The sequence below is a fragment of the Pogona vitticeps genome, chromosome 1 (genome assembly GCF_051106095.1).
Source record: "Pogona vitticeps strain Pit_001003342236 chromosome 1, PviZW2.1, whole genome shotgun sequence".
Classification (NCBI taxonomy): Eukaryota; Metazoa; Chordata; class Lepidosauria; order Squamata; family Agamidae; genus Pogona; species Pogona vitticeps.
The window spans coordinates 179,358,719-179,381,866 of NC_135783.1; the positions used below are offsets into that span (position 1 = coordinate 179,358,719).

Here is a 23,148-nt window from a genome sequence, read left to right on the forward strand (position 1 = left end):
CAACCACCGCGGGGTCAGTCTGCACTTCCCACTTCCCAGCTGGACTCCGGGAGGCAGAGCCTGGCCGGGAAGCAAGCAGTGCGGACGGACCTAATGTCAGGAGCCAGAGCCTGGCTGGGAGGCGAGGATCCATCCCGGCCAGGTAGCGGTGGCAGAACCCAGGCGGGGCGGTGGTGGTTTTGGCAGCAGAGGAGCCCAGGCAGCAGCCGTGGAAGCCAAGGAGGCCTCCCGCTGATGGCGGTGTTGGCAGCAGTGGAGCCCGGGAGGCTGAGCATAGCTGGGAGGTTTCCGGGGAGGCTTCATGGTGAGGTAAGGTGCTGCTTTATTCCATTTTGGGTGGCTTTTGCAGTGTGGGATTAGGCTGGTGGGGTTATGTTTTATTTTTATTTTTTTGTATTTTTTTAAAATGCTGGAATGGATTAATCCTGTTCCCATGCATTTCATGGGAAATGGTGCTTTGACTTACAAACGTTTTGACTTATGAACGCCATTCCAATACGGATTAAGTTCTTAAGTCAAGGTACCCCTGTATTTAGCTTTGACTTAAATTTAACTTCTTAAGTCAAGGCACCACTGTACAAGAATCAAAGAGAACTTTAATAAGCATAAAATTCTTTTCTACCAAAAATATACACTTTTGAACAAACATTCAATTATCTGAAGGCACATGATACATGATGAACTAAGCTGATCTAAACAGTGCTGGATGGGAGACTATCTGGTCTTGACTGCCAAGTTAGAGCAAAGGTGGGATATAAGTAAAATAAATGAATGAGCAACCATCCTTCTTTCATTCCAATGGAAATAATAAGTTATAATATATGACAATATATTCATTCATTTAATGTTTTCATCCAGCTAGTGCTGGGACCCTTGCTATTCAGTACTTTGCTCAGGATGAAATAATAAATTCAATCCACAGTATCTGAGCAAAACATATTTAAGTTAATGGCAAGATTAATGAGTCTGTTGAAAACATATTTATTTTCTGTTGCCTTAGTAATCTTATACCAGAAAATTCCTTTGCTCCTAGGAAAAATCCCGCAAATGGAAAAGGTATCTTCTTTCTTTTCCTATTTCTAAGAAATAGTGTCTAGATTTCTATTTATGTTTGTGTAAAGGTATGCTCTACTTGCATAACTGATGAAGCACTGGCCTGGTATGTCTTAGTAACATGCCTGGTCACATGACTGATTATGTGGTTGGGATGCATCCCAGTACCTCACCAATTGGGTAAACTGGATCTGGCAAGTTAAGCAAACCTCACACAAAAAACAAGAGGATTCCAATTAGTACTGTACATACTAGAGATTGGGGTATTTGTATAGAAATACTAATATCCCCACAAAGGTGGCATTAACGAGGGTCCAGCCCCATGGGGCCGGACGGTCCACTCACTGATCCGCCACAGACGGCACAATTCTACCAATGGCTCTGCAGTGCGCAATCCGCTCGCCAGTCCCGGCAGGAGGACAAGCCTCACTGCAAGGTCAAAGAGTGGCGAGCGGCTCGTCTGCTGTGGAGCCATTGGTAGAATCGCACCGTCCACGTCCATGGTGGATTGGTGAGTGGACTGTCCACCCAATGGGGGCTGGATCCTTGTTAACGCCACCTGTGCAGGGATATTCGTACACAAATACAAATACCCCCATCTCTAGTATGTGCCCATTATTAGATGCAATTTTGAAGTTTTGGAGAGTTGTGCTCTCTTCATGTACTTAATAACTTCTTTTAAATTAGTACATACTTAAACATTTTAATATTTTCCAATATGTTGTTATGCATCAAGTGAATAGAGCTTCCAAAACATTGTCCCTAATTTGACTTGTGATTTTGTTCTACCACACAACAAAATGAAATAAGATCTAGTGAAACTAATGCTCAACTGAAAACTAGAGACTGGATCCAACAGTTTCATTCTCATGACAGAAGCAGTTCCATTCAGAGTTCCAGTATTCTCTCCTCCCACCTCACTCTGCATAATACTTGTTGTATAATATTCCTTCCTCTGCCCTCAAATATTCATTCTTCAGTATTCCTATTCTTTTTTTTTTGGTCCATAAAGATTTTTTACTTTTTTAATGAATATAACATTCTGTTCTTTTTCAGCAACTAAATATTTTTTTTCTGTGTCACCATTTTAAATACATTTATACATCCAAGGTGAACTATCGCCACTTTTCTATTTGAAGTGATGAAAACATTGATGAGGTTAATCAGATTTTTCCCTATCCATGGTCACTGCATGGCAGTGAAAATCACAGTACAAATCTGTTCAGCATGTGAACTGAATGTATGAAAAATTACTTTTAACACAGTTTTCCCATGTATTTTAAAAGCAAATATCTTGTGATCTGGCGCAGGATCACTGACATCGTAACACTCACAGCCCTCCTTCTCCTTCTTAGCCACTGCAACTCAGACAAGAAGGGCCATTCAGAAGTAGAGTCAGTATCTACAGAAGATAAAAGCAATAGTAGAGAAGTTACAGTTTCATGGCACAGCAGTATCTTATCTTTATCAAATGAAATACATTGGGTTAATATGTGTGTCTAAGAGTCTCTCTCTTCTCATTGCCCTTCATTGGTACTGCCTAATCCCATAAAACATATACGTATTTCTTTTCTCTTATGGAAGCCATTAGAGATAGGCACAAACTGGCACAATGGCAGTTTGTGATAGTTCATGGTTTGTCAGTGTCCGTGAACCATGATGATTTTTTTTTTTTAAAAATGAACCAGTTTGTTGGTTCCCAGGGTTTGGGTACATATCAGAATGAAAGGGGGCTTTCTGTGTTGTTCGGCTACATAGAAAACCCCCTTCATGGGTTTCCCATCCCACCTCCTCCCTTTATGGTCCCCAGCATCTACCTTACTTGCTCTGGGCCTTCTTTTGCCCTCCGCCAGTGCTGTGCTGCCCAGCTGAGTAGGACAGTGGGCTCTCTGGGACCTACTTCCTGCCTCAGTGATCCTTGGGAGGCTTAGAATATTGTGGGTAGTATATTTCTTTGATGGTTCCCTATATATAGCTCAATGAATAGCAAAACCCACAATCTCCTGAGCCTTTCAGGAAGACTCACCACCACTACCTCCTCGTCAGAGTGGACAATTACATGAAGAAGGCAGAGGAGGGAAGCCTGCTGCAGTTGGCGAGTACCTGAGCGCACAATGGAGGAGAGGGAGTGAAGTGCACTAAGGGAAAGGATGAGAATGGGCAGATTTCTCCACAGTTTTCTCTGCACTAAAAGGAACCAAATTCCAACATTAACTATATTTTCAGTAATTAGAGCCATTCATATGTATATCTTTCACCCTGGAACCAACAGACTTTTTCTCTGTGTTCTCTGACCATACCAGATAACAACCGCAGAAGCCTCATATATTCTAACATTAGCCACTGCTGCAGACTGTCAGTGTTGTCTCAGCAGTGGCAGCAAAGTACAGTCCTCTATTAAAGCATCTTCCTTCAAGTAACGTCAGAGCAGAGCAGAAAACACATTTGATTTCAGATATCAGGGCTGCTCCTACTCCATGGTACTTTTAACAAACAGCTCACCCCAGAATGCATTAATAGAATGCATGGGACTTCAGGAAGATAGGAAAGATCTGCCTCCAGCCTTACTTCACAAACTTCTGCATATTCATATAAATTGCCAGGTACATCTGTTCAACAATGAAAGCCAAAATGATGGTCTCCACATTCAAGGACCTTCAGCCACAAGGCTAATGCCAGTCCTGGCTAACACTAACCAATACATGCTTTAATCATGTGTTGAAGTCCACTTGGTAACTTTAACCATCGTGACAGTACCACTGACACAACCTTTAGACATAATTCAGCCATGGGCAGGCTTTCCATTTGAGAGCAGAGAGAAGTAAGAAAAGTACTGAACAAGTGCAGATTTCATAATTTCTTAGTTGAGAGATGGGGCACATTAAATATGGTACTATCCAGCCAAGGTGAAGCTGATTTACCTACCATACTGATAATTTCTATTGAATAAAAGTGGACGTGCTTGTTAGTATTATTCCAATAAAATGTTTGCAAGTTGTACTGATAATTATCAAAGCAGAATGTTTCACTTTAAAATTTACAAAATTATTTTTAAAGATTAAACATTGAGTTATTATCATAATATAATGTAACCAGTGTCCTACCAGTATCTTCCCATTGCTTGGAGATATTTGCTCCTAAAGTTTTCTGAATGACATGTGGCCTACCTGTACTGCTCTGTAAAAAAAGAGAGAGAAAGACAAACAAGTCTATCATATTAGTACGAATTGGAGCACAAGGCATTCTAATATCTGAAATAGTTTTCATTGGTTTGGACACATGAAGCTTCATAGTACAAATCATTTGGATTTATCATACATTAACAAATTAATCCAAATGTGAAATATCATGTTATGTGATACAGTATTTAAGTCTAGAAAACCTCTTATTATACTTGTCTAAAAAGCCAAACCTAAATCTGGTTTTTCCTGCAGAGGTAAGAAGGAACACTACTGTCTTTCCAGAAATCGTATATTCGATTTTCTGGGCAAAAGCATCCACAAAAATGAACCCTCGATGAAAACCTCAATCTAACAAATCAACATAATCTACATAGGGTAGAGAAGAGGATAGCGAGATATGCAAGTGTATCGTCTTAAGAATTGTAAGTAAAAGCACACTAAATGAAAATGATAGCAATATAAGTTTAATTTGGACAGATGTATACAAAAGAACGTGTGTGTGTGTGTGTGTGTGTGTGTGTGTCTATACACATACATCAAAAAAGTATAAAAAGGAACCTTGCCAGTAAGTACTAAGAGAGTCCAGAAATGTTACCACTTACTGTGTAACAATAGTCATATTTCCCTATTCTTTACTTTCACATTTATTTTCCTTCTGCTGCTAATTTGAATGTATTTCTACCATAATAACATATGTATATCTGTATCACTCTTTTATATATTTCAAGTTCAGTATTGTTTGCATTAGACTTCTGAATTTTGGTGCAAATAAATATTTGGCATATTTATGTTTGTTGTTTTGACTTATGTGAGTAATGGAAACTGTGCACCTCAAAATGTCATGAAATGTCTTTTCATTATGTTTATTTTATATGTGCTTTTCAAATCTGTTTACACAGAGAGAAAGTGGCATACAACATTTTTTAAAGTATAAGTTTAGAAGCAGATTTTCAAACACAAGAGCAAAAACTATTTTTCAGCAACAGGAAATGCTGGGGGGGAAACAGAAAGGAGAGTTCTGGCTGTACACACAGTTTATTTCTGTTTGAGGGTGTTTTCTGGATCCTGGCCAATATTTCTAGGAATAGTACGTAGTTTAACAGAAATCTTCCCTTGTTTAGCACTAACTGAAAACTGTGAAGAAACAATTAACAGAGTACCCAATTCATGTCGGTTGTTAAACTGAATTCAGCTGGGAAGTTTCATCAACTAATTTCAAAAGGCTAGCATTTTACTGTAGCCTTTGACAGTATGCCTTTAAGACTACAGATTCACCATCCAAACACTTGACAAATTGAGCTATTTTATTGAATGACTGAACCTTGTTATATTAAGACCGTATGTCATTTCAGTATTGTGGACAGTAAATAAAAACAGGCTAATATATGAGACATCAGCATAATATATATTAATTTCTTCCCCTGTTTATATATGCCTGTAACAAATAAAAATGTAAATATTTGTTTTTCCTATCTTTGTAAATGAGGACAAGGAATTGCAAAACTTCTTACCCTGCAAAGGGCTAGGTTTTTGCTTTTTGGTGTTGTCAATATAGTAATGTTTATGGAAAGTGCATATCTAGCACAAATTATGTTATCTTGCCTAAGTTATACCATTTGTTCATAATGTCAACACAGCCTAAATTTATGAGAATAAAAAGTTTAGTAAATATTCTTCGCGTTTTCCCCAAAAAGCAAAGGAAGAGTTATCTATTTAGTCATGAACTTACCATACTATGAATCAACTCCAACGGTTCTATCAAGTACACATAACGGTCATCCTCAAACATACCACTAAAACAAAAAGGAAACAAGTATTTAGGACCACTACAAATTCAAAGAAATTGTGTAACACGTGCCATCATATTGCATTTGATTTACAGTTACCCTAACTGAAATATTTAAGGAGTGGCTTAACAAATGCCAAATGCACCAGTGAGTTTCAATGTTCAATCCGGGATTTGAACCTGTATCTCCCGAGTCCTACTCTTATCACTCTATCCACTATTCCACATTGGGTACCAACAAGAAATTATTCACAATTTATTAGTCATACGGATATGCACTTACAGACTGGTACATTCACACAATGAAATGGTTCAAAAAGCTAAGGGCACAATAAAAAAATGGTCTCTGCATCATTTACGGTCAATTATTTTTTAAAACAATCATGGAATATTTAGGAGGAGGGGTGCAAAGGAAAATGAAAAATAATGAATTATGACAGTAAGGGACGAGCTGAGTACATTCATGTTCTATTTGCAAATCTGTCTTTTTCTTGATGGCACTTACTGGGTAAAAGAGACTTGGACTCATAATTTGAATCAAGCAGCATGCGCCATTAACGTACAGGGAAACTAACCCTCCATGATCTCTAAAAATTCCAAACCTTCCCCCGTATAAATAAACAGCTCATTTCACTTTATCAAAAAGGGTTACATTTTGTTGAAAATATTATGAGTGAGTTCTGAGCACGCCCAACTGAAGCAAATTAAAGATTTCCAAGAAAACTGTTCTAAAAACGAAGAACTGCCGTTGGTGAATCAGCCCATCTAGTCTAGCTCATTGCCCCACTAACATAAGATGATTCCATGATTCCACTGTTCAAACTGTATTCAGAAATTTAAAAACAGCCTCACTGATGAGCTCCGTGATCAAAATTTTCTGCAAGTTAGGGGGTGACTATATAAACAAATAAGGAAATGTTCTGGGATTGGGAAGGTCATTATTTTCCATCGACTATGTGACACAAGTCAATGCAAATCAGCCTGGAGTCCTGCTCTCTCAAAATTCTTTGTGGGGGAGGTTGCCACTGGATATTCTACTTTTTTGAGAGCAAATGCATTCACATTGGTTCAGGCGATGTGAGTTCACAAAGCCAATGTGGAGGCATTTGTAGCCTTTCGATCCAAAACCACTGCACCTGACTACAGAGGTAGTGAAAGAAGCAGAGCAGAAGGGAAACTGGTTGCTGTCTGAATCCTCTCTCTCCTCAAACCTGGTGCCAGAGCCTGCTTGTTTTCCCCTTCCCTTCTTTTTTTTTCTTTTAAAGGCTTGCTGCACTAGTGCTAAGATAGGTAGATGACCAAAGGGTAGGGGGGAAAGAACAAGGAATTAGCAAAGAGAAAGAAATAAGTTATTAATCAGCCTTGTTTCCAGCTTGCTAAAGGAGCTCTGTTACTGTGCCTCTGGCAAATCTGGATAGCCACAGCAGAGCTCCTTTAACAAGCTGCACACAAGGATGAGTGCCAACTTCCTTACTATTTTCTGCTTACTATTTTCTGTGTGGCAGGCTGAAGCGCATCAACCCAGAGAAACCAGACTTTCCAATGAGACTACAGCAAGTTTATTCAATTTTTCCCACTGTGTAATCATACTCTTTCTATTTCTATGAACTAAGAATTCCACTGGAAAAAATACTTCATTTCTTAAATAAATTAATGGTTATCACTGAGAAAAAGGGTTTCGGAAATACTCGTCAATACTCATGCAGTTTCCAGTCTGCAATGGAAGGAATCAATGAGCTTGAATGTTGCTTCCTCCAAGCCTCTCTGCCTCTTATGCACTCAGCTTCAGATAAGACATTCTATAGAAGATGTCCATGATGCTCAAACCTAAAAATAGTTTTAGCAGTCTCTGAAAACTAGTATGCAGTTGTAGACAGCATTTAAACCACCTTAGATACCATAGAAGATTGTGTGGTACCACAAGAGAGTGTGCGAAGCTGGATGCATAGAACATTTGGGAGTAGTTAAGCTTGTTTAAACTACTCCTAGGAGTCCAATGTGGACACTTCAGCTTAACAAAACTAACATGAGTAATCCATTAATATCATCAGTTGTTCAAAATACTTTACAATGGCAAACACAGCATGTGAATTATTTGGTGAAAAATAGGAAGTATAATGCTGCTGTAAACACGAAAGAGAATCACCTTGAAATTTTCCCTTATCTTATCCTATGAAGAGTAGCCACTGCCTTCAAGCAAGCAAGCAATTGAATGGCAAAGTCATAGAGGGAGGAAAAATGATTATATCTTCAATGGTCCAAGTGGGGAGAAGAATGCTTTATATAACTCTTTTTTGTTGTTAGGTTTTTCAATTTGAATGTTTTTGTTAAAATAAAAATTTGGGGGGGGGGGAGAGTGGCACTTATATCTACGCCTCTCTACCTAAATTAAGACTATAGTCCTACAAAGAATGAAAAAAGCAGGACTACATGTGAGCAAAATACTATCCTGTGTTTGGACGCACTAAGAATCAGACGAGATATTATCTAATGAAATGCGTAGTATGAACTCCGCATTTCCCACCGCAGAAGACATAGGCATTTAATATGGAGAATTGTAGGGAATGATGCTTAATCCCTTTCTTTACATGCTCCTACCAAGGCCATTCTTCTCCAGTTATGCTCACTTTTGATTTAGGAGCAGGGGAAAACACCTGGAAGACAGTGAAAGGATTTGAATCCAGGTCTCCCACATCCTAGCCCAGAAGTCTATCCATAACACTACACAGGCTCTCACCTAGTAAAATACCTATCAGTAATACTTACTGGAGCCCATTACATGTGGAAAGTGCAGCTCTGGAATTCTTGACACCTCTGATATTTCCGTGATAATAACAGTGCTCTCCTCCCTGAGGATTCACAGAAAGATGTAAAGTTTTGCAATACAGTTTTAAATAATTCACTACATACCCAAAATGTACAGGTAAATTGTCATTAGTGTATCATATTTAAAGCTACACAGGACTCCTTCCCTCCAAAATCTTATGTTAATTATTAGTATGCTTCTTTTGAAGGCAGAAGTTTGGTTACCAATACAAGAAGCATATGAGTTCTGCCAAATGAAATAAAACATGCTACACTCATTTAGTGTTTTATTTACTAGGGAGTAAACTGCCTTACAACAGTGGGACTCTCTGTCAAGTAACCCAGGCAACGTGTGCTTCCCCAGCACTCTATCCACATCAGCACTCTCACGCTCTCCAAAACCTCAAAAATTGCATCAGAAAATTTGCCTCTTGTTCCTTCCAGGGGGGATATAGAACAATCCAGTCAGATTGTGAGGGCCTCCCAGCACCCCTCCCACTCTCCATGTAGTAGTCTTTGAAGAAGACAATCATTTTGATAGAGTGGTGTAGTGAGCAATTCACTCATCTGACTTAACTACTGTATCTTGTCTGTAATTGTACTGTGAAGTATACTTTTCTCAGCCATCTAAGATTGCTATATTTATATTTAAAATTTAATATGTGAGTTAATTTTTCTAAAGCAACAACAGATAAAAATTTAAACGTTCATAAACAGAGTTGCTAAAAAAAAAATTCCTGTGAAGATAAGGTACAGCAACAATTTCCAAACTATCAAGAAAAGCAGTGAGACAGCAAATTAACCAGCTGTCCCTCTATGCACCTACTATCTATGGTCAGAAAGGAACAAAGAAGGGGAATATTAAAATTAACCTTTGGATACAGGAAAAGGTAATGAATCTTCTCTCTTTAAGATCTTTCAGAAAGATTGCACAGCGTCCCATGCATTTTGAAAGGCTTGTTACAGAGACAATGAAAAAAAATGCTATACTCCTCTTACAGTAAATTGTTTCTAAGTGTATTCCATTCAAAATGTCTACAAAGAGAGACAGAGAGAGAGAAGCTAGCTCTTTCTTTCTTTCTTTCTTTCTTTCTTTCTTTCTTAAATAGCTAAGAAATATACTTTCCTTAATCAGTGGGTTAATAAATTCATTGTGTGTTTTAGGAATATAAGTTATGCATCTCATGTAGAATATATAATTTCAGCTCCTCTCATCCTATTTAGTCTTAACAGTAAATTCTATTCAACACAAATTGGTGAGATGACTAATAAGATGACTAAATATAGCTTTTTAAAAACAAAATGTATTACAGATTTATTTAACAACTCTCAAATACATGGAGCCTAAGCCAATGTAACATTCAGGAATTCAAGCCTCCCTCCCTTGCAGCCTTTTACAGCAATGAAAACATACCCTACTGCTAAGGGCTTTCCAGCCATTCTGGAGCAGGTTTTTGGGGGACATGGAAAGCAGCAGCCTTCCCTTTTATGGTAGATTCTACTGTTGTTGATTGTCATAAGTAATGATATTATATATACATTTAACACTGATGCAAACACATTTAGCACAAGACACTAACAATATTCAGCATCATCCACGCTTTCCACAATGAATGAAAAAGTCTATTAGGAAAAACAGAATGAATTATTATTTTTAGGCAATGGGTGTGGAATCTCTTATTCGCTTTAATATTACAAAAATAGGATGATACATTTTTGAAATCTGTTAAAAATTACCAAATATTAAAGTAAAATATATGCAATATTTTAAATTTAGGCAATAGTGACTTCAAAGACATGGTGGCACTGCGGGTTAAACCGCAGAAGCCTCTGTGCTGCAAGGTCAAAAGACCAGCAGTTGTAAGATTGAATCCATGTGCCGGAGTGAGCTCCCGTCCCTTGTCCCAGCTCCTGCCAACCTAGCTGTTCGAAAGCATGTAAAAATGCGAGTAGATAAATAGGTACCACCTCAGTGGGAAGGTAATGGCATTCCGTGTCTAATCATGCCGGCCACATGACCATGGAAGATTGTCTATGGACAAAACGCTGACTCTATGGCTTAGAAACAGGGATGAGCACCGTGCCCTACAGTCAGACATGACTGGACTAAATGTCAAGAGGAACCTTTACCTTTACCTAATTGTGACTTCAGAACCTAGCTCTATTAAAATTCCTTCCCTTCTGTCATTAGCTGCCAAAATATTCATCATAATAGCTCTAGAATCATAATAATGCTGCAATCTAGTTATTTTTAAATGTTAAGATTATTTGTCCTCCCTCAGCTTATATGAAAATATATGCAGCTCCTGGTTGCAGAGAACTACTTTCTCCAAAATGTAGGGGTCTCTGTGTGAGGTGCTCAGCTTTGTCAGACCATTTCTCTGCTTCTTAGAAAATGTTTGTATGTGTTCAAATTCACATGAAGTTTTAAAGTTATCTTCTTAAGACTTGTTTAAATTCCACAGTTTATTATATCCAAAAGAATGATATTTCATTGTTGCAATATTCTTACAGATAATAACAAACTATTTTTCTATGCACTTATTTTTGTAAATGACTCTTTTATATACAGTATGTGTTCGCAATGACAAGCACTAGTCACACATCAGTGCACGAAATTAAAACTGTACTGCTTTTTTTTTGAAATGAACTAGAAAAATAAACAAATAAAACCACATAAGTGTAGAATATGCTAACGAGGTTTCATTGTTCAACTAAAAGGGCAAAAATTAAGTTACCTTTGAAAATTGTGGTTTTCCATCCTCATAATGAATCTCCACATAATCAGAGGATAATAAATCACTACAAAGAAATGAAGATCATATAAATATCACTCCTCAAGCAGTCATGTTAAAGACTGTGCATGTGATCCTAGTTTATGTAAGAACTGAGAATGTAAAATAAAGATTTTAATCTTAATCATTGATTATCATCTCAAATCTGAATGTATTTGTATGTTACTTTTCCTGAATGACTTCTAGGACATTCATATAAGTACGTTTATTTAATTATGGCATTGTTTTTTCTAACTTTACATAATTATTGATGGAACACCAAAATCAATTATTTTACTCAGAGCTTAGAAGTAACTACTTTCAAATAACATGTTTCTTACAATTAATTCCTTTTCCAGTAATCACGGTTTTACTCTATAAGATTTCTAACTTAACAAGTGATGATTTCACTCCTTTTGCACTGTAACTATAAATTTTGTAACACCTTTATTGTTAAGGAGCTGCCTTCACTAGGTGGAAATGAAGGAATACCACATAGTTCAATTTTTTATTAAAGAGTTAACTCAAGACTCTGTCATAGATCTTAATGCAAAGATGTGTGTTCTGTAGCACAGGCCATCCATTTGTACCATTTAGATGCATTTCTAAACTACGTACCTTAGTTACTTTAGAAAACAAAAAAGGAAATTGTTAGTTTTTCAATTGCATCTACAACTACAGTGGTGCCTCGCTTAACGATTTTAATTGGTTCCAAAAAAAAAACATCGCTATGTGGAAACATTGTTAAGCGAAACACCATTTCCCATAGAGATGCATTGAAAACCGGATAATCCGTTCCAATTGGAACGGATTACCATCCTTAAGCGAAAATCCCCATAGGAAAAAACGTTAAGCGAAACCCATTGAAATGCATTGAAGCCTATTTCAATGGGGGGAAAAATTCACAAAAAATTCAAAAAGACTCAGAACAAAGCCAAATTAAGTTAACGAAGGTTTTATTAGGTGCACTAACGATTCCAAGCATTTTAAACATTTTTAAACATTTTAGAATATTTTAAAAATAGCAAAAACGGGGCTGTAAAAAAAAACGTTAAGCGAAACAAGGGGACCTAAAACTGTCATCGTTAAGTGAAGCATGGTCCCAAAATCGTTAAGCGAAAATTGCCCATAGGGAAAATCGTTAAGTGAAGCACAAGATCACTCCAAAAAAGCCATCGTTAAGTGAATTTTTCGTTATACGAAGCAATCGTTAAGCGAGGCACCACTGTATATTTACTTTGAATGAACCACATGGGTAAGGAATTACTACAGTAGGACTCCATATCCGCTGAGGATTGGTTCCAAGCCCCTCCATGGATACTGAAAACTGTGGCTAATAGCGAACGTTCCACATATAGCATGTTGTTTAGTCGTTGTCGTGTCCGACTCTTCGTGACCCCATGGACAAGGGCATGGCAGGCCCTCCTGTCTTCCATTGACTCCTGGAGTTTGGTCAAATTCATGCTGGTAGCTTCGATGACACTGTCCAACCATCTCATCCTCTGTCGGCCCCTTTTCCTCTTGTCTTCACACTTTCTCAACATCAGGGTCTTTTCCAGGTAGCCTTCTCTTCTCATGAGATAGCCAAAGTACTGGAGCCTCAGCTTCAGGATCTGTCCTTCCAGTGAGCACTCAGGGTTGATTTCCTTCAGAATTGACAGGTTTGTTCTTGCAGTCCAGGGAACTCTCAAGAGTCTCCTCCAGCACCACAATTCACAAGCTTTAATTCTTCGGCAGACAGCCTTCTTTAGGATCCAGCTCTCATTTCCATACATAACTAATGGATTCAGATTCAGAGAGTTCTGATTGGGCCCTACAGGCAAATGGCTACTCCAAAAATTAAAGCACAAGAGCCATCAAAACAAGAAAACAATACGAAACTGAACAGTAAAAACAGCCACCCATAAATAAAATATTTCTGCCATACATCAAAGGGGTCACGGATTGCATGGGGAAATGTTTGAAAAAACACAACCTACAAACAGTATTCAAGCCCACCACAAAAATACAACAAATGTTACAGTCAGGAAAGGACAAAAGGGATCCCCTCACCACTGCAGGGGTATACCGGATACCTTGCAGTTGTGGCCAGGTATATATTGGAACCACAAAATGCAGTATCTACACCAGAATCAAAGAACATGAGAGACACTGCAGACTAAAACAACTGGAAAAATCGGCAGCAGCTGAACATGCCCTAAAACAAACTGGACATGAAATTCTATTTCAAAACGCAGAAGTACTGGACAACACCAGCAATCTTTATATTAGACTGCACAGGGAAGCCATTGAAATGCACAAACACCAGCAGAGCTTCAACAGAAAAGAAGAAAGTCTAAAAATCGACAAAACCTGGCGCCCAGCACTGAAAAACACAGCCTGCAAAATGTCAATGAACTCTACCCAGCGACAAGGACCGGTGATCACTGCACACAAAAGATCAGATAACAACACCCATCAATCACAGTGACAGATAATCTCTCCCCCTTAACACAACAATACACCTATAACAAAAAAAATGCTGATCACCACAATCACCCATCTCCTGAAAAGGACAAAAGCTGATCCCACAGCTATAAATACTCAACTATCCAAACAAACTGCACCAGAGCACAGACAGAGTTCTGACTCCTGTGCTCTGAATACACCAGCCACAGAGGCTGGCGAAACATTAAGAAGAAGATCCTCGTGGCGCAGTGGTTAAAACGCTGTACTGCAGCTAAAACTGTGCTCACGACCTGGGGTTCAAATCCCAGGTAGCCGGATCAAGGTTGACTCAGCCTTCTATCCTTCCGAGGTCGGTAAAATGAGTACCCAGCTTGCTGGGGGGACAATGTGTAGCCTGTATAATTAAATTGTAAACCGCCCGGAGAGTGCTTGTAGCACTATGGGGCGGTATACAAGTCCAAAAAAAAAAAAAACAAAAAAAAAAAAACCAACCTTCAGGACACAGCCAACGAGCCCGAAAAACCCATAACAACCATCAGAACATGGCCATGAAAGCCTTTGAGAATGCATTGCTTGTTCTGTTAACACCTGTATCAATAAACAATTTCTATTTGGTTCTTTTAAAATGACATATGGTCTGGATATCTACTATTAATCATAGGTATTGTTGATGAAATCAACTGGTGACAGCTGAAGGGGCACATAGTGTGAGCTCCTAGTTTGGTGAAACAATCAGGGGCCACGTGGAATCGTGACAGCCCCTTCACTGATATATAACACTGTTTAGAAATAGATTAGACATTTTCCCAAGAAGACACACACCAACTCAAAAACCACATGACTGTAAACTGACCTCAAAAACCCTGATCCATCTTCCAATTCATTTACACAGCATAACCACATCCTCAGTTAACGAAAAATATCAGTGTCTTTTAAAATATAAATTTCACTAGACTCACACCTTATGGAAACTTACAAGAAAGTTAAAGTATTGGTATTTAACATTATTACATTAAATTCATATTTAATTAGAAAAATGTAAGTGTAGTGAAAATTAAAAGTAAGATATCCTAGTGGACACCTCAAATGCTTTTTGCTATTATTTCAAGTATTTCCCCCTTCTAAGGTCTCCCCTCTCTGTGCACAATCACAAGGCACACTTCTGGTTTCAGAAGTTTTGCAAAGTTTATTGCATAAAATATTGTTTTACATATCTTTAAGGAGGAATGTGGAACAAATTTATCATCATAGGAAGACTTTCTTCCTTAACATTCCTTGTTTCTCACCCACTTCACATCTCTTCCCCTCATATCCTACATGAAAAGCATTCCATGTATTTCATATCCTTATATGCCTGCTATCCGACCACTGCAGTTACCTTACCCATATGTTTCGGTAATAGAAGGGTAGCAATCAATTGCATAGGTGCACTTCTTGCAATATCTAGAGTGTAAGGTACTGTATCACTGCAGTCAGCTAACCCACTGCAATCAGGTAACTTTTCTCAGTGAGAGATTACATAAATGTTGAGCATACAGAATAGGCATAAATAATACATAGCAAAAATGTGGAGTTTTCCTGCACTGGAATGCAATTTTCCATCACCAGAAGATCCTTAAATGCTAATGTATAGTATTGAAGTCTAACAAACATGACATGCATATTAAAAATGAAAATAACTGCAGATTCAATGCAGTTTTACAGTTTAGATTTGAACAGTGAAATTACAGTCTGGTTTCTTAGGGACTGTTGTATGTTATTTGCACAACCTGTTAGCATGAACGTCAGGAGGAGGAGGGACTGTTTCTTTGTGGCCTAACATAGAGAATCCTTCAGGAAATGAATTCAGAGCCCAGTTATTTCTGAGATCTAAAATCCATCAGGACTACTACAATCAAAAGAAGAAGGACTACAAACTTACTTATTCAGTGAGAGGTCAAGAATAAACAAGGAGCCAAAGGCTTCAATCTGGAAACTTGCCTGAGCCAGATGCACAGCCTGAAGACAAGAAGGAAAGAATGTGGGGCAAACACAAAGGATACGTTGTTATTTTGCCAAGTTATTCATAAAAAGCCAAGTTATTAATTAAGACATTTACACACTTTTAATCATCGTAGCATGATTCAAGGCACGTTGTAAGCATTAAAAAGTTATTACCATATTAAATTAACTTTAACATTTTACTTATCACATCCTATAAAAAATATACAACACTAGATAAATAAGTAACATCACAGAAACACATCTGCTGCACTTAACTAGCTAATATATTCAAGGTGATGCTGGGGGGGGGGCTCCTCTTCGACACTCCAGCCATTGGCCTGCGGTGTGCCTCAGGGTTCTGTCTCCTATGATATTTAACAGCTACATGAAACTACTGGGAGAGATTGCCTGGAGTCACCAATATGTGGATGACACATAGCTCTACCTCTCCTTTTCATTAAAATCAAAGTGAGCTATTTCAGTTCTAGATCATGTTTGAAGTCCGTAAAGGACTGGATGAAGGAGAATAAAATGCAACTTAATCCAGGCAAGACAAAGGTGCTCCTCGTCAGTCAAAAGGCAGATCAAACAATAGGGATTCATCCTGTATGAGATGGGGTTACACTCCCTCTGAAAATACAGGCATGCAGCTTGGGTGTGTGTGTGTGATTCTGGATTCATCTCTGAGCCTGGATACCTAGGTTTCAGTGGTGGCCAGGAGTGCCTTTGCACAGCAGTTGTGCCCACTCCTGGAAAGGTCTGATATGGCCACAGTGACAGATGCCTTATTTACATCCCAGCTGTACTGTGCAGTACATGGCGGTGTCCTGGAAAATCATTGAAAATGCTGCAGCCAATGTTAAGTAGGGCTGGTTACAGGGATTGCATAACCCCCCCCCCCCAAACTGTGCTCACGACCTGGGGTTCAATCCCAGGTAGCCAGCTCAAGGTTGACTCAGCCTTCTATCCTTCCGCGGTCGGTAAAATGAGTACCCAGCTCGCTGGGGGGGGGGGGCAATGCGTAGCCTGCATAATTAACTTGTAAACCGCTCAGAGAGTGCTTGAAGCACTATGGGGTGGTATATAAGCAGCACGCTTTGCTTTGCTTTTGTTTTGCTTTTTATCCTATAAAGCTCTAAATGGCCTGGCTTCAAGCTATCTCAAAAACCCTGTCTCCCTTTATGAGCCTGCCCGAGTGTTAAGATCATCAGGTCTTTCTTTTGGTACCACCACCCTCAGAGGTGCACTTGATAGGGACAAAGGAGGCCTTGTCTGTTGCTGCTCCTGGACTCTGGAACTTCCTCCTATAGGTAGCCAGACTGACCCTATCTCTGCTGTCCTTTGGCAAGCAGGTGAAGACCCTTCACTTCAGGGAGGCTTTTCCTTAGCGACTGACTGACTGTCTAGGAGCAGTTTCAAAACATGATGGTGTGTATTTTATTGCTTCTAAATCTGTTTTTAGTAATGCTTTTGCCTAACATTTTAAATGCAATGTTACTAATTGATTTTAATATTTGAATAATTTACTATTTTTAGCTTTTGATATTATTTTTAATGATGTAAAAATAAGACATCATTTAGGAGAAAGGTGGAGTAAAAATATTTTAAATAAAATTTAGAAATAAATAAAAAACTAAATGCTTTAAACAATGCATTACATAATACATATAGCAGCCTACACTAATATCAATAAAATATTTTGTAATATCTCTCTAGTGTGAAGCCTCCATTAAAATATCGGCTTGGGTTGTATCTTATCTCTGAAATGAATAACCGAATGTTTGCATATGGGTGGGGGGAGTATTTTCTAATAAGCTGAGACAATTATGCTAAAATAAAATCTCCATCAGTTCCTCCTGCCCTCTAGGAGACACTCATTAGGTCCATAAGAAAGAAACCTAACTTGGCAGCGAACAAAATTGGCAATTATAGGCCCGTTGCCAATGTTTCTTTCACCAGCAAAGTGGTGGAGAGGGTGGTGGAGAGCCTGACTAGCTTCAGGCTCTTTTGGATGAAACAGATGCCCTGGATCCGTTTCAGTGGGGCTTCAGGCAGTGCCATGGTACAGAAACGCCATTGGTTGCCCTGTATGATGACCTGTTGAGGGAGGCTGACAAGGGTAAAATATCTCTGTTGGTCTTTCTCGACATCTCGGCGGCCTTTGATACCGTCAACCACGGTATCCTCCTGGGGAGGCCCACCGAATTGGGAATTGGTGGCCTGGCGCTTGCATGGCTCTGTTCCTTCTTGGGGGACCATCTCCAGAGAGTACAGCTTGGGGAGAGTGTATAGGCTCCATGGAGTCTCAGTTGCGGGGTTCCACAGGGGTTGATTATCTCACCAATGCTGTTTAATATCTATATGTGGCCGCTGGGTGGGGTCATCAGGGGGTGTCGGGCATCGTGTTATCAGTATGCTGATGACACCCAGCTCTACATCTCCTTTTCACCAACTGCAGGTGATGCCGTCCTGTCCCTTCAGCGCTGCTTGGGGGCCATACAGCAATGGATGCAGGAAAATGGGCTGCGACTGAAACCCGGACAAGACGGAGGTCCTGAGGGTGGGTGGCCCCACTATTGGTGTCTTGGGTGACTCTGTCTCGTTTGGGGGGGTGACCCTGGCCGCAAAGAGTGGGGTTTGCAGCCTGGGGATCTACCTGGACCCGGTGCTCACTATGGAGACTCAGGTGGCGTCGGTGGTCCGTACCGCCTTTTTCCATCTTTGGTGGATAGCCCGACTGCGACCCTATCTCGATACGGGGGTGCTCACTACCTTGGTTCATGCGCTCATAATCTCGAGATTAGACCACTGTAATGTGCTCTACGTGGGGCTACCTTTGAAGTTGACCCAGAAACTCCAAGTGGTGCAGAATGCGGCAGCCAGACTCCTTAGCGGAGCGAGAAAATACCACCATATTTCTCCTATTTTGGCCGTGCTGCATTGGCTACCCATTCGGTTCCGCGTTGACTTCAAAGTCTTGATGCTTACGTATAAAGCCCTAAACAGTTTAGCACCTCGATACTTGGCGGAACGCTTACTTCCACCAAGCTCTACCCATGTCACTTGAGCGAGTCAGGAGGTGAGGCTGAGGAGCCTGACGCCGAGGGAGGCCTGGAAGGAAAAAACAAGAAACCGGGCCTTCTCGGCAGTGGCTCCTCGCCTCTGGAACCATCTGCCTCCGGAGATTCACACGGCTCCCTCACTGGGTACTTTCAAAAACCAATTTAAAATGTGGATGTTTAGGCAGGCCTTCCCTCCAGTTAATTCCTGATTCTCTCTCCTCCTTTCTCTATTGTGGTTTATTTTTTGTTTGCTCTTCATCTTGAAGAATTGCCTAATTGTGTAATAATTCCTTTTATTTCTTTATTTATTTCTTTATTTCTTTATTTCTTTATTTCTTTATTTATTTATTTCTCGCCCCTCTAGACAGAGTCTACTCGGGGCAGCTTACAAAGAAGAATAAAGCATTATAAAATACAATCAAATAAAAACCATCAGTATATGTAAATCAATGACATAATTATATCAACAAATAATGGATTGTTTACATTTTTATTCTCTTAAAAGATTAAGGACTTTGCACATTACCCTGAGATATGAGTTTACTAGCTGAAAGGCAGAATATATACTTTTTAATAAATACATAAAAAAGCAATCTCAGCTATACAAAACAAACAAACAACTCATTTATCTGAGCATCTGTCAACAGGACCAAAAATTAAGTTGACTACTAATTTCACTAACAATTCAACATGACAAAATGAATTCTAATTAATATTACATTATTTACATAGCAAGTGAATCTGTACACACAAAGCTAACATATGAAGAGACTTTTGCAAGCAGAAATTAAGCTGTTATGGATATAAATAAATAAATAATCCTCCTCTCATTCCCCAAGAACAATGTAACAAACATATGCAACTCCAGCTACTGTATCTGGAGAAAATGAAACACATGGAAAAGATAAAATTGCACAAGATCTCCTCCAATCAAGGGTTATAAATATACAGAAGCTAAGTTCCACGCACATATAAAGTCCTTAGCAAGATTTCAGCAACAGCCTTTGCATTTCATTGCTCTAAAGATGGAAAATAAAGGCTGCATTTCAAAAGCAAGTTAAAAATGTATAATTTCTTAAAGATCAGAAAAAGTATCCACACAACTTCACCCAGAAAAACAATTTATTTTAGATTAGGATACACTATCTTCTGTCACTCTTCTCAGAAGTATTACAGACTGCTAGCAATATTGAAAAAAAACAAGCCACATCCTAGATTTCCCATAATGGAAACAGAGAAAGTTCCCTATTCCTTCCTACTAGGAAATAGGTGTTAGGATTATTTGGTATTTATTGGCAGAGTGGAAAAGCCTAATACTGAATTTGTGAATATGAATAGTGATAACTGTAGTAACAGATAAAGTAAAACAAGAAATAAAGAATTGATTAAAATAGGATACTGGCTAGTGTAGGAGGAAATCACCCCAAAACTCGCTTACAAGCCCTAAGAGCTGGTTTCCATTCTTACAAATTTGTCTCACTACAGAGAAGAAAAAGAAACAAAAAGTGGCCTCACTGAAAGGAAAGAAACCTAAGAATATAAACCGGCATGAAGATATAAAAAGGATGAATCAGGGCAAAATATAACTGTGTTATCTATCTGTATATTCTCCAGCCCAGGTTCAGATTACTTGTTCCATGTGACAGGGTTCTATTCCTACAAGTAGATCACGGATATGTGCACACGTATATATGTTACCCCAATACTCATCGACCATCATTTGCAGGTATTGGGCCTGAAACTTATCTACACTTCTGTACATAAACATTGTACATAAAAATTGAGCATTCTGAAAAGGTATAGAATTATAGAATAATTTCAACTTTTCTGTATCACAAACATTTAGAGTATTTTATGGAGTGAAATTAATTTTTGTAGACTATTTTTCAATCTTTGTTGATTACATATTATAATCCAAGAACTGTAGTTGGACTCTTTCGTATATGAGCTCTATGTTGACACCATATTTTACAAATTGCATTGAATATGAACAAAGCAGAACACAAATGTATCAGTTTAATTCTGTTCCAAGTGATTCCAAAAGTTATCTAATTTTTGTTGTGGGTTTTTCAGGCTCTTTGGCCATGTTCTGAAGGTTGTTCTTCCTAACATTTTGCCAGTCTCTGTGGCCAGGATCTTCAGAGGACAGCACTCTGTGCTCTGGTGTAGTTGGCTTGGGAGTGCGGTATTTATGGCTGTGAGATAGGATTTTGTCTTTTTCTGTAGATGGGTGATTAGTGTGTATTGTTGTGGGTGTATTCTTGTGCTAAGGAGAAGAGATTATCTGTCACTGTGGTTGATGGGTGTCATTAGTTAGTCTTTTGTGTGAAGTGATCCCCTGTCCTTGTGGCTGGGTAGAGTTTGTTGACCTTTTGCACGCTGTATTTTTGAGAGCTGGGAGCCAAGATTTGTTGAGCTTCACACTTTCCTCTTTTTTGTTGAAATTCTGCTGGTGCTTGTGGATTTCAATGGCTTCCCTATGCAGTCTGACATAATGATTGCTGGTGTTGTCCAGTATTTCAGTATTTTGAAATAGAATTTCATGTCCAGTTTGTTTTAGGGCATGTTCAGCTACTGCTGATTTTTCCAGTTGTTTTAGTCTGCAGTGTCTCTCATGTTCTTTGATTCTGGTGTGGATGCTTCATTTTGTGGTTCCAATATATACCTGGCCACAATTGCAAGGTATCCGGTATACTCCTGCGGTGGTGAGGGGGTCCCTTCTGTCCTTTGCTGACTGTAACATTTGTTGTATTTTTGTGGTGGGCTTGAATACTGTTTGTAGGTTGTGTTTTTTCAAACGTTTCCCCATGCTGTCTGTGACCCCTTTGATGTATGGCAGAAATACTTTATTTGTGGGTGGCTGTTTTTCTTCTTCAGTTCGGTGTTGTTTTCTTGGTTTGATGTCTCTTGTGATTTCATTTGGAGTCACGGTGAAGAAAAATTGGAAGAATTTCTCAACCATCTCAACAGCATCCACCCAAACATACAATTCACCATGGAAAAAGAAATGGAGGGCCAAATGTCGTTCTTAGATGTCATGGTCCTACGCAAAACTGACCTCCGACTGAGACACAAGGTCTACAGAAAACCCACCCACAGAGACCGGTACCTACACAAAAACTCCAACCACCACCCACAGCAAAAAAGAGGCATAATCAAAACACTGGTAGACCATGCAAATCGGAACTGTGAAGCTCAGTTTCTCAGCACTGAACTCAACCATCTGAATTGGGCCTTACAGGCAAACGGCTACTCCAAAAATGAAATCCTTAGCACAACAATACACCCACAACAATACACACTAATCACCCATCTACAGAAAAAGACAAAATCCTATCTCACAGCCATAAATACTGCACTCCCAAGCCAACTACACCAGAGCACAGAGTGCTGTCCTCTGAAGATGCCGGCCACAGAGACTGGTGAAACGTTAGGAAGAACAAACTTCAGAACACGGCCAAAGAGCCCAAAAAACCCACAACAACCATTAGATCCCGGCCATGAAAGCCTTCGCGAATATATTATCTAATTTTTGTTTGCTATTTTTGCTAAAACAAAAATGCCAGGTGTATAGGACATAATTAGTCTGTTCTTACACAACTTTGAAGCCTGTTAATTCTGCAGGTAAAATGCTTGAAATATGTTAACACTGTAGTCACATATACGTATTAACAGAAATACAAAATGAACAATTTACATTTACAATTAATTTTTAGCTGAGCACAGGAAAGGCATGGGATAGGCCATGATACAACATTAAGTTTCAAAAGTAAATAGGATGAGAACTGTGTATCACCACAGACATCTCTTTGTCCAGGGCCAAATTATTCATTGCATTAATTATACAAATGCAATTTAAAATTCACAATATCTGCTATGTAAACAGCAGCAGCAAACATTTGGATCACACAGAGTAAGAATGGAGAGTGTAACCACACCACAAAAAAATTGACCCCACATACATTATTTGCAGTGGGAAGTCTCTACTGGCACAAAAAGAAGCCCAAATGGGCCCTTGTGTATACTCCTCCTGGGTAGGTTTTTTCCTGCAGTGG

The 23,148-nt window shown here is 39.0% G+C and overlaps 1 protein-coding gene across 4 annotated transcripts in view; it reads right to left on the reverse strand.

Moving 5' to 3' along the window:
- Nucleotides 1–23,148, reverse strand: part of ADAM23 (ADAM metallopeptidase domain 23) — a 94,922-nt gene that overhangs the window by 65,920 nt on the left and 5,854 nt on the right. For all 4 annotated transcript variants that reach the window (XM_020780735.3, XM_020780736.3, XM_020780737.3 and 1 more), the window contains exons 3-8: nucleotides 15,970–16,046; nucleotides 11,565–11,628; nucleotides 8,788–8,870; nucleotides 5,965–6,028; nucleotides 4,158–4,230; nucleotides 2,388–2,455 (exon numbers count right to left, since the gene is read on the reverse strand). In XM_020780735.3, coding sequence (XP_020636394.3) covers nucleotides 2,388–2,455; nucleotides 4,158–4,230; nucleotides 5,965–6,028; nucleotides 8,788–8,870; nucleotides 11,565–11,628; nucleotides 15,970–16,046 — 429 coding nt within the window. The remainder of the gene's footprint in view (nucleotides 1–2,387; nucleotides 2,456–4,157; nucleotides 4,231–5,964; nucleotides 6,029–8,787; nucleotides 8,871–11,564; nucleotides 11,629–15,969; nucleotides 16,047–23,148) is intronic.